Raw genomic sequence first — 11,280 nt, forward strand, 5'->3', positions numbered from 1 at the left:
GAAGAGAAAAGAAGCAACTCACTTAGCAGCGAACACTAGCCAGATAGCATCCGTTACTGAGGGTAAATATTGACCAGCTGGCAGGACTGTGAGATTTTATGTGATCACCATGTGTATTTATAACTAGTGCCCCAGAAGCTCTGCAGATCCCATCCAGAACACGGCGACCTTTGAGATGGGCAAATGTACCCTGTCCCATGTCAGGAAAGCCTAGCCTGCAGAAACAAACAAACAAACAAAAAACCCAGCCCCAGGTAGTAGCAAGGAGAAGCCAAGATTGCTTCAAGTGATTGGCAGACTCTGGCCATCCACCTTGGTGCCTGCTTCTCTTTGCTCCTTCAAACCCACTATTTTGGTCCTTATGTAAGAACAGCTATTCATACATATGGATCCTTGCAAAGGAAGAAAGGCTCCTTAGGACAGAAAGTTTCTGTCTGGTGAAAATGAATATAATTTGAGAGAAGGAAAGCAGTTACTGTAAGTATTGCTGACTCTCACGGAATACGTTGTATAAACCATATTAACAATGATGAACACAATCTAAAGTCCTTACCTGCCAGTCAGAGAAGTGATTATAGCTACACAATCTTTTCCAGAATCTCCTCTGAAAATTGAACCTGAACTTCAGTTGAAAGGAATACCAAAATCGAAACTTCAGGAAACCTCAAACCCATCACTCTGGCCTTCAGTTAGTTAACCCAAGGAAGCTGTTGATCAGACCAGGTGGACCCTAACTGGTTAGAAACGCTGCATAATGGTTTACGTCAGGTGCCCCAAACTGGTAGCCCATAGGTGAACTCATACCATAGGCATAATTTATTTAGCCCTCTCACTGTTTGCTATATGTGGGAGTTAATTAAATACCTTTACATGCCAGCTTATTGAAATATTCATAACTGTTAAGTGCCTGTTAACTGGTCCATTTTATAATTATGTGACTGACCCTGTAGGGACTCCTGTGGCTAGTAAATACTTACATAATATATGACTTTGAAGTATAGACTCTTCAATAAGCTATGAAAAGGGCCAGAAGATTGTCTCCAAATAAACCACACAATTTTCATAATGTCAGACACAGAAAGAAATGTGGGAGAAAGATGCTAAGAAAGCTGTGATGCCACATGAAATGTCTTTGTGGGACTGGCTCCATGCTTTCTCCACAGAACCTAGAAATGAGCCTGGAACATAACAAACAATGTATGCTCATCACATGTTCAACTGGTAAAGGAATAAAATCCTAAGAGTACCAGGATTAGCCGCTATCCCTTCTCCACCTTTCATAACATTGTATGCTCATCACATGTTCATTGGATAAAGGAATAAAATCCTAAGAGTGCTCAGTGTTAGCCGCTCTCCCCTCTCCACCTTTCAGCTCTACACCATCCTCTTTGTTACCTTGTACCCATTCCTTTTTCTCCTTTTTTTCTCCCTTTTTCCCAATACTACCCCTACACCACTCACCTTCAGTCACATAACACACCATATTAAAAGTTAAAAATGCACAGGGCAGCGGTAGCACACGCTTTCAATCCCAGCACTCGGGAGGCAGAGGCAGGTGGATTTCTGTGAGTTCAAGGCCAACCTGGTCTACAGAGCTAGTTCTAGGACAGTCAGCCAGGACTACACAAAGAAACCCTGTCTTGGGGGAAAAAAAAGAGTCAAAAATGCTATTTTACTATTGGATAATATGTAGCTAAATATATTGAGTAAAGACCTGGGCCACATTTGATTATACAAAATTCAAAGAAAGTCAGAGGGGCGTTCTTCAATGTTTTCATCTTAACTTTAACATGGCAACAAGGACAAATCATTTACAAGTTTGCCACTTGCAGATACCTCTTAATACCAGAGAATTTAGAAGAAAGGAATCCTCTAAAAATAGGTACATAAATAAATAACAGGTACCTGTGGAAATGCCTCTCCATTCTTCCTTTCTTCCTCTGTACCCTCACTATTTACTCTACCCTTGGAACCTTTTGCTCTCTCCCAGTGATTTTTCCACTAGGAACAATTTTTGCAAGGCTACATACCAAGCTACTATTGCACTGTGAATGAAGAACTTGTTTAATCTGAAGTAAAACAGGTGCGGTGGATGTATGTGTCAATGTGCATAGAGTTTCAGTCCTAGCTCTGGCTCAGTGTGATGACTTCATCACAGTCAAAGCCATTTAAAGAACCAGCATCTTTATTTTGAAATATGTGACATTTTTAAGTCAAAATGATAAATCACAATATGCACAAGATACTTTTATAGATCTGGATGTAAAAATGAAATGTTTCTGGGTAGCTTTAAACAAGTTACAACTAGAAGTCTGCCCTCCCTGCTGAAAGTCTGAACACAGTCCAAGAGAAGTTGGTTGTCTGTAAAAGAACCCACCTGGGTTGTAAAGTTTTTGAGGTCACTGTCCTCTTTACAGATGATGCTGCCACATTACTAAGACAGTCTCAAGAGCTCAAACTAGTATCTGCATTCCAGGTCATTAAGGATAAGTTCCTGGACTCATGAGGATATTCCACAGTGCCTAGAGTCCCTGAGAACAAATTTATTTAAATCAACACAGGAACTCTTTTAACATTGTCTTGGATCTTTATAAAAGGTCACTCTTGCTGATGTTATATCATTTCCTCCATTTAGTAGGCATAGGTCCCTAATTTATTAGTCACAGGACCCCAATTCAAATGATAAAGGAAGGAGAAATACAATACGCAATCTTTGACAAATTAAAACCATACGCACATATATATATACACATATAATAGCAGAAAAAAATCACTGATTACACCTCAAAATAAAGCATATCTGTGAGTTCACGTTGATGATAGCTTACTTAGCATCCAGCATCCTGCCTGATGCACAGGAAGCCAGAGAAGTTCTAAATTTTTCCTGAATGGTCTGTAATATGTTTGTCCCTCAAGATTTAACTCACTGTCTCAAACTCCCATTTTTTTTAAGTTCCTGAACCTTATTACACTTACGTCAACTCATTTAATCCTGACCAAACTGCTCTACAAGAGAAGTTTTTCTTGCTTTTTTTTTCTTTTTAGCAATTAAAGTCAATTTTAGGAATTGGTACTGAGCCAAAAAAAAAAAAAAAGTGGTGAATAGGCCAGATGGCATTTTGGTATATGACTTAACTAATGACCTGGCTGAGTTTTAAACAAATTCTCAATAGGCAGGAGTGAAAGGGATGGTGTAGGAAGTTGGATTGTGCAACACAAGACCCTAAAAAATAATTAACTTATTTACTGACAGAATTGTCCAAACTAACCAGGCTTCAACATTGATTTAAAAAAAAGAAAATGAGTGCCCAGCATCCTTTTTGGGTTTATTGTCTACATGGGGCTGTAGTTAACAACAGTAGCCTTTTAAAGTAACTGTAAAGGTGGGGCCCCATATATCATAGCTGAGCTCACTGACTTTAAGACAATCACATCACATACATGTATGTGTCTCGGGTTCACGGCAACACTAACAGGCAATCATAACAGAGGTTTATGTTAATAGCTCGATATAGCTTGGTGATTGATTACTTAGCATGCCTGAGGCCCTAGGTTCAATTCCCAGTACCAAGTTAATTAATACTAATTAATTAACAAATGCATGTCCGTTGTGGCTGGTTGCCAGTTCAGTTTCATAAAGTGTACCAAATCGCCCTTATCCTTAACTAGGATGACCAACCTCTGTAATATTTTGAAAGTCCCTAAACCTTATCCTTAAAAGGAAATAAAAATATGCATGGAAATATGTGTGTGTGTGTGTGTGTGTGTGTGTGTGTGTGTCCAAAATCTTGCATGAAACACCTCTGTGTGAAGGAAACAAACCTTAGCCTAGGGTAGCATCCAAATAATCCGAGATGACCTACTTGTTCCGTAATCATCAGCTGCAAGGTGATGGGCATTTATTGACTGTTTCTAGTTCCTGTACGAAGTTACAGAATGGCTTTTTTTAAAAAAGGAATATTCTTAACAGAACCAGTAAACAATAACACGATGTATTGAAATGATAAAGTACTGATAATATAGCTCAAAAATAGAATCTTTATTTAGCCTTACCCACAAGTTGCCAATTACTATTCAGTCAAGGCTTGACTCTCTGATTGAAGTATGCTTGTTTTGAAATGTTCAGCCCAAATCTTCATGCTATATAGTGTTCTTATGTGTGAAATACCTCTCTTTATACTCTAAATATAAAATTGAGAGATGTGAAAGGATGTCTACCTAATGTCCCTCCACCCTTTACCTGTGAGACTGTCAGAAACCAAATTATTTGGCCTATTTTTTTAAATGAGGATAGACATTTGTTGTCTACCTGCTTCCATGGACCCTTTCTACATGTTAACCTTCCACCTGACAGAATCAAGCCAACAAATGCAATATCACCAGCAGCTTTTGACTTTGGAGTGTGAATTTTTTCATCGTCCCTTTTAGAAACACTTTAGACTGATGTGATCACCTCTTCTGTCCCCAATTCCTTCTCACCCATCTGTACTTGTCTTCTGTGTTCTTCCGGTTCGTGTGTCCTCTCTGTGTAACCTCGTCATTAACACAGCGGCTGCAGCACCCCTTCCGGTATTGATGGGGGCAGTGGCCGTAGTACCCCTTCTTCTGTCAGTACCGTCAGTACCATCTGCCCAGGGGACTTGAAAGTGGCGGCTAGGATGGCCCCTAACATTCCTTTGGAAATGGAACTCCCCGGTGTGAAGATTGTGCACGCTCAGTTTAACACACCTATGCAGTTGTACTCAGATGACAATATTATGGAAACACTTCAGGGTCAGGTTTCCACAGCTCTAGGGGAGACACCCTCGATGAGGTAATATGAGTCTTTTTGAACCGTGGGCATGTTGACTAAACACATGGGTGATATCTACTTTGATGGGGTCTTCTAACACTGTCTTGGTGGAAAGAAAGCTTTACAAAAGCTTCAAAGGAAAAAAAACCATTTGCAAACATTTGCAAACATATTGCAAACATTTAAGCCTGGTGATGAAACTTAACTATGTAGATAATAGGGCAGATCAAAATAAAATGAAATCATATAAAGACCAAATGGGTGTCTTTTGAAAGCTGCAATGGACTTTATAAATGTCTGATTTACTATTCTCAGAAGTGGTTTGTGAACTTACATCTGTCTTTTGTAAGTGAAAAGATGGGAGGTGAGGACTGGGAGAGTCCAAACACTGTTATGAGATGATCCTTTCTCTTTCTCTAATTGATGTGGAAAGGATTGTTTTGCCGTTTAAAATGTTTGCATTTCATTAAGTTTTTATAAGCAAATGCTTCAAGCTGTTAATGAAGATATTCAATTCCCATCAGTCTTTATTTTGACTAGTTTCTTCTTTGTTAATGTCTGTTCCAAGTACCTTTGCCACCAAGCTTTTCCAATTAAAAAGATTTATTATGGAATAAAATCGTACTGCTTCTTTTAGTATTGTAAAATCACTGTCTATGAATTACTGTGATACTTGAGAATGCTATGTAGCAATATCTCAGAGCTGTCTCAGGATTTATTCGGTGAGTTCATCCCAAAGCCATTTTGTAAATTATATATATATATATATATATATATATATATATATATATATGATTATTTTAAAATATAACAGGTGATTAAAAGATACACAGATAAATTTCTAGGTAATACAGTTAAATAACAAAATATTTAGTGCCTAACAAGTAATATTATGATAACATTTTTAATTGTTCATTATTAATAGATTTACTGAAAGCATAGTAAATAAAATTGTTCTCATTATTATTAATGTGACTATTAAAAATAGAACAGTCAGTTTAGCAAACGTTGGTGGAAGTTTCTGCATTGTGTCATTTGAAACACTGTCAGGTGAATTTCATCAACTGATAAGTCATATGAAACTTATTTTTTTTTTATCAAAAAGGGGAATATTTAAACTTCTGTGAATGAGAATAACCAAGATGAGCTCACTCCTGTACTGTGTCTGCTGTCTTTTTTTTTTTTTTTTCTGAAAGCAGGGGGAGGGGAGGGAGGCTATTTTATTCACATCTATAATTACATGGCCATCAGACACAGGTCTTGTTTTTTAAATTACCGCATCCTGACAGAGGTCACCTATGTGAATTCACACAGTATTTCTTGTATAGAGATTCACTTGAGAGTAACCCCTGCTCAGCACTTGCCATAAACAAGGGGTGATACTTGTTGTCCTGTTGCCTCACGGGGCTCCCGATGATGCATCACGAGCTATATTTGTGTTTCAGTGAACCCACAGCCTCAGTACCCCCTCATTCAGATGTGTACCGCATGCTCCATGACAATCGGGATGAACCAACTCCTCCTCGCCAATCAGGCTCCTTCAGGGTGCTCCAGGAACTAGTGAACGATGGGTCTGGTGAGTCTCTACTAGTATCTACTGACATATTTGTAAAGACCCTCAGATGGGTAGAGAAGAAGAATGGAGCAACAGGGAATGGATGTTTGGGTACTGGTTTTAGTCAGTGTTCAAGTGAGTCTTTGCTCAGAAGGAGTTAGAGAAAGAACTTTCTGGACACGTCCAAGTATTCATGAAATGAAACCACTCATTTAAATAAAAAGCACCAAAAACAAATTCAACCCACAGTAATCAAAGGCCAGCAGAGCTTACTAATCATAAGATTTAGCTTTCAACAGACACTGTAAGATTTCTCAGCCACAACTCCTTACAATATTATCAACCTTGAGTCAAAAGAGCATGAAATGCCCAGGCAGTGGTGGTGCACACTTTTAATCCCAGCAGGAAGCAGAAGCAGGTGAATCTCTGGGTTCGAGGCCAGTCTGGTCTACAGAGTAAGTTCCAGGACAGGAGGGCTGCACAGAGAAACCCTGTTTCAAAACAAAACAAAACAAACAAACAAATAAAAAAGAATTAATGTTAGGAAAATTTTCCAGGACAGCCAGGGCTACATGAAGAAACCCTGTCTTGAAAAAACTGGGGGAAAAAATAAAAAAGCATGAAATGAAACCTACTGTGCTCCTCAGTCTGTGTCAAGTACCTTGTATATAGTACTACTAAGTTTCCACAATAACTCGGGAAGGTAGAAACTGTCATTTGCCCCAGCTGGGAAGTGAGAAACAGGCATAAGAAAAGTAGACTAGGATCTGCTCTCACAACCAGTGTGCAGGAGAGCTGACCTCTCACTGACTTCTGTTGACCTCTGGTTTGTACTTTAGCCCATGCTTTTTGTCCCCTAAATATATATAGTGCCCTTTAAGAGTTACACAAAAGGCAAAAATGCCTCATTAGAATGGGTACAAAAATGGAAATTAAGTGTTGGTGGGGTGTGTGCATCAATAGTGTGGATGTGAATGATGCAACCACTGTGGTATGCAGGGCAGTTACTCCTTAGAAAGTTAAGAAATGTCCCAGTACCCAGTGGTGCATGCCTTTAATCCCAGCACTCGGGAGGCAGAGGCAGGCAGATCTCTGTGAGTTCGAGGCCAGCCTGGTGTACAGTGAAAGATCCAGGATAGGCACCAAAACTACATAGAGAAACCCTGTCTTGAAAAAAAAGAAAGAAAGAGAGGGAGGGAGGGAGAGAGGGAGAGAGGGAGAGAGGGAGAGAAAGAAAGAAAAAGAGAGAGAAAAAGAAACGACCCAGCAATTCTGTGCCTAGACGGACATCTCAAAGCAGAAATGAAAACACACACTTGTACAATGGTATTCCAGTTATTCACAAGGACCAAATGAATGGAAACATTCAAATACCCATTAAGACCTGAGTGGATAAACAAAACGTGATAACATACCTGGGACATGATGTTCTTACCTTTAAAAGGCATGACATTATGACCGATGCGAGACTATGTATGAACCTTAAAAGCGTTATGACAGGTGAAAAAACCCGACATAAAAGGAAAGATCTTGCTGGTTCTGTTTTTGTGAGACATCTAGAACAGACCAATTTATAGACAGAACGTGGAGAAGAGGCTTCTAGGGTTGAAAGGCAAGGGGAAGAACACTTCCTGTTTGGTGGTTACACAGTCTCCAGTTTCTGTCTGCAGATAATGAAAAGGTAACAAACATGGTGATATGCAGCAGGTGAGGGGCATTCTCAACAGGCATTGGGATGGTAAATTTTATGGCGTGTTTTTGTTTGTTTGTTTGTTTGGGTTTTTTTGTTTTGTTTTTTCCCCAAAGTGCCCGCTGCTCCTTCCAGCATCTTGCAACAGTTCCCAACAGCGGGTTTTGTAAGCCACTTCATTTTAAAGGGGCCTGTTTCAGAACCCAGTCTCTTCTGCACCCACGGGCCCTACTCCCTTTGAAACCACGGTGCAGATGCCGCTGCAGAATTCCTTGGGCTAAAGTGCACATTTTAAAATAGACTCCCAGCACAAACCGGAGCCAGCTGTTCCCCACCATAAATGGAAACACTTTGTTTTTCAGATGATCGTCCTGCTGGAATGAGGAGCGTGAAGGCTCCGGTTACGAAAGTCCATGGCGGAGCTGGCAGTGCCCCGAGGATGCCACTCTGTGACAAGTGTGGGAGTGGCATTGTGTACGTCTCCCTTTCAACTCAGGAATTCACTTTGAGTCTTGCTGGCAGTGTTCCATGTCTTGTTCTTTTTAAGCCGTTATGTAGAAAAGGGCAATTTTGAAAAAGTTGAATTTCTATTCATTAACTTAAAATAGAACATCTACAGTGCTTTGGCATATTTGGTCAGAGTGCCTTAGTCACCACGTTAAAGTGGAGTAGAACTTGAGTCAGCAGTCTGGACCTTCAGAAATACTTTTTTGAAGAAAAAAAAAAAGATTCTACCCAAACATGTATATGAAAACAATTTCTAAGAATTGTGACTTCCACTTTGTAAGTTAATTTCATTAATATGTAATCTTTGAATACTTACTTATCTGTAGAGAAGAGAAACAAGTGCAGGGACCATTGGGTTGTGAGTTACAATGCATTGCGGGACCAATTATTTTAATTATACAATATCAACATATAAATTTCTAAAATACAGTCAGCTTCCATGGTCAAGGAAGTCCATGTGTAAAATCACCTTTACTGATTCAGATTTTTCAAGTGAGTCATACCATCTTAAATGGGTTTCATGTGCCCACTTCTTCTATCCCTTTATCCGGCTCCCCCAGCACAAGTAGAGACAAAATGTGTCTGGTTATCTAAGAGAGCAGTGAGAGGAGGGGGTCTTGGTTAGAACCGAGGGAAGGAGGTGGGGGTGGGGGCAGAAAGAAAAGAGGGTGGTTTAACATAGGACTCATGGCATCACCAAAAGTAATTATTGCTCCTAAACGGAAAGTAACCAAGTCCTGGGGTAAGGTAAACCCACCCAGTGGGTAACGCCATCTCTACTCAGTAGATGCTGGACCCAGGATAAAAAGTCAGCTGGGGGTCTTCCAACAGTGTAGCCCATGGCCTGGCTCCAAGTAACCACATATATTATGGCTCCCACTTGTAAAGAAACGGGGGAGGGGGGGAGCATGAGACTGGAACCTACTCAGACTGGTGGAACCTCTCTAAGTTACGTGTTTGAGACTCTGAAGACTATTTACACCTCCATATCAGAGAGAAAGGTGATGGTTGAGGCCAAGTTGTGTCATTGCCCAAATGTCTGTTGTGAAATTGCCAAGCTTACCGCAGCATCCTCTCCCTTTCTGGACTGTCCTCACCTGTATCTGTACCTGTGTCTTCTCCCCACAGAGGTGCTGTTGTCAAGGCCCGGGATAAGTACCGGCACCCCGAGTGTTTTGTGTGCGCAGACTGTAACGTCAACCTCAAGCAGAAGGGCTACTTCTTCGTGGAGGGGGAGCTGTACTGTGAGACCCACGCGAGAGCCCGTACGAGACCCCCAGAAGGCTACGACACCGTCACTCTGTACCCCAAAGCTTAAGTCCTTTGCAAATGAGAACCCGCATGCACGCATGCACGCACCCACACGCATTTACACTGGCCAATGATATGGATGGCTTTAGCAGAAGGAACACAGTCCCCTCCCAATCTGAAGCCAAGGCTTTGGGGCATGTATCTTCTTGTAGAGTGAGGGAAAGAAATGGGGAGCCAAAGGCCCGCCTGGTGACAAAAACAAGTATTATCTATGGTTTGTAACTCTTTATCTTTGGGGACAGCAATGGTGACATTTAAAGCAATAATGTTTCAATGTTACGCTCCACAAGTTCCATCTGTTAGACAACTATCAATGTGTAAACACATGGATATTTGGGGGAGTCAAGTTGTTTTACCTCCAAAATTGCTTTTGATAATTGTAGCATAAGTGGTACCTAATAGCAATCTTGTATTCTAACAAAACCTGAGGGTGTCTGTGTCTGTTTTTCCTAACGTGCCTGTCAGGAAGACATTTCTCTGTTTTACACGCAAACAGCTGTATCACTGGATGACACAACCCAATAAATACATGAAGCATGTTTTTTAATTCATAGTGAAGTGGTAACCAGTGGGTTCATCATTTCAGCAAGAGGACCCACTCCTCTCTTAGCATGAAAACTAAAATATTTTAAGAAATCTGTGCCCTCATCAGTTTTTATAGTGCAGTCTTTTGTGTGTATGGTAGGGGTTGGAATACATGGAATATCATGGGGTAGGGGGCCTGGAGCACAACCATGTTTGTGGAGGCCAGAGGTCACCATTCATGTTATTCTTTAGGAACCATCAATGTTGGGTTTTAAGACAAGATCTCTCCCGGGGACTCAGAGCTTGCTGATTTGGCTAGGATGAGTAGTCAGCAACCCAGGCATCTGCATCCCCAGGTGACATTACCGGCAGCTGTCAGCCCCTGCGCCTTTTTATAAGAGTGCTGAGGGTCAACTGTTGGCCTTGGCACTTGGTAGGCAAAGCTCTTCACTGACTGAAGTACTTCCTCCCCACCCCCACCCCCACTTATGGGCCCTAACCTTCTGCTGATGGGAGGAGACTTGAAATTTTCTGATTTAAAGCAATTCAGTATGTTTCCCATTATAGTTTTTGGGTTTTTTTGTATGTTTGTTTGTTTGGTTTTGGTTTTTGGTTTTTTTGTTTTTGGGTTTTTGGTTTTGGTTTGGGTTTTTGGTTTTGTTTTTTGTTGTTTTGTTTTTTTTGTTGTTGTTGTTGTTTTTTGCTTTGGCTTGGGCTCTTTTTATCTTTATTTGTTTTATTGTATGTACATGAGTATTTTGCCGGAATGTATGTGTACCACGTGCATGCCTGATGCCTACGGAGGTCAGGAAGAAAGTAATGGGTCCCCTGGAACTGGAGTCATGGAAGGTTGTAAGCCACTATGGAGGTGCTAGGAACTAAACCCTGGTCCTCTGCAAG

General features: G+C 40.7%; 1 protein-coding gene across 2 annotated transcripts in view; it reads left to right on the plus strand.

The window, feature by feature from the left end:
* Nucleotides 1-10,400, plus strand: part of Pdlim3 (PDZ and LIM domain 3) — a 32,573-nt gene extending 22,173 nt beyond the window's left edge. The window contains exons 5-8 of one of the 2 annotated variants that reach the window (XM_036166662.1): nucleotides 4,550-4,813; nucleotides 6,238-6,368; nucleotides 8,400-8,511; nucleotides 9,673-10,400. In XM_036166662.1, the coding sequence (XP_036022555.1) occupies nucleotides 4,550-4,813; nucleotides 6,238-6,368; nucleotides 8,400-8,511; nucleotides 9,673-9,862 (697 nt within the window). In that variant the 3' untranslated portion in view covers nucleotides 9,863-10,400. The remainder of the gene's footprint in view (nucleotides 1-4,549; nucleotides 4,814-6,237; nucleotides 6,369-8,399; nucleotides 8,512-9,672) is intronic. The other variant, XM_036166661.1, reaches the window with a different exon arrangement.
* The last annotated feature ends 880 nt before the right edge of the window (nucleotides 10,401-11,280 follow it).

This window comes from Onychomys torridus, chromosome 17, assembly GCF_903995425.1.
Source record: "Onychomys torridus chromosome 17, mOncTor1.1, whole genome shotgun sequence".
In the NCBI taxonomy this organism is placed as follows: domain Eukaryota; kingdom Metazoa; phylum Chordata; class Mammalia; order Rodentia; family Cricetidae; genus Onychomys; species Onychomys torridus.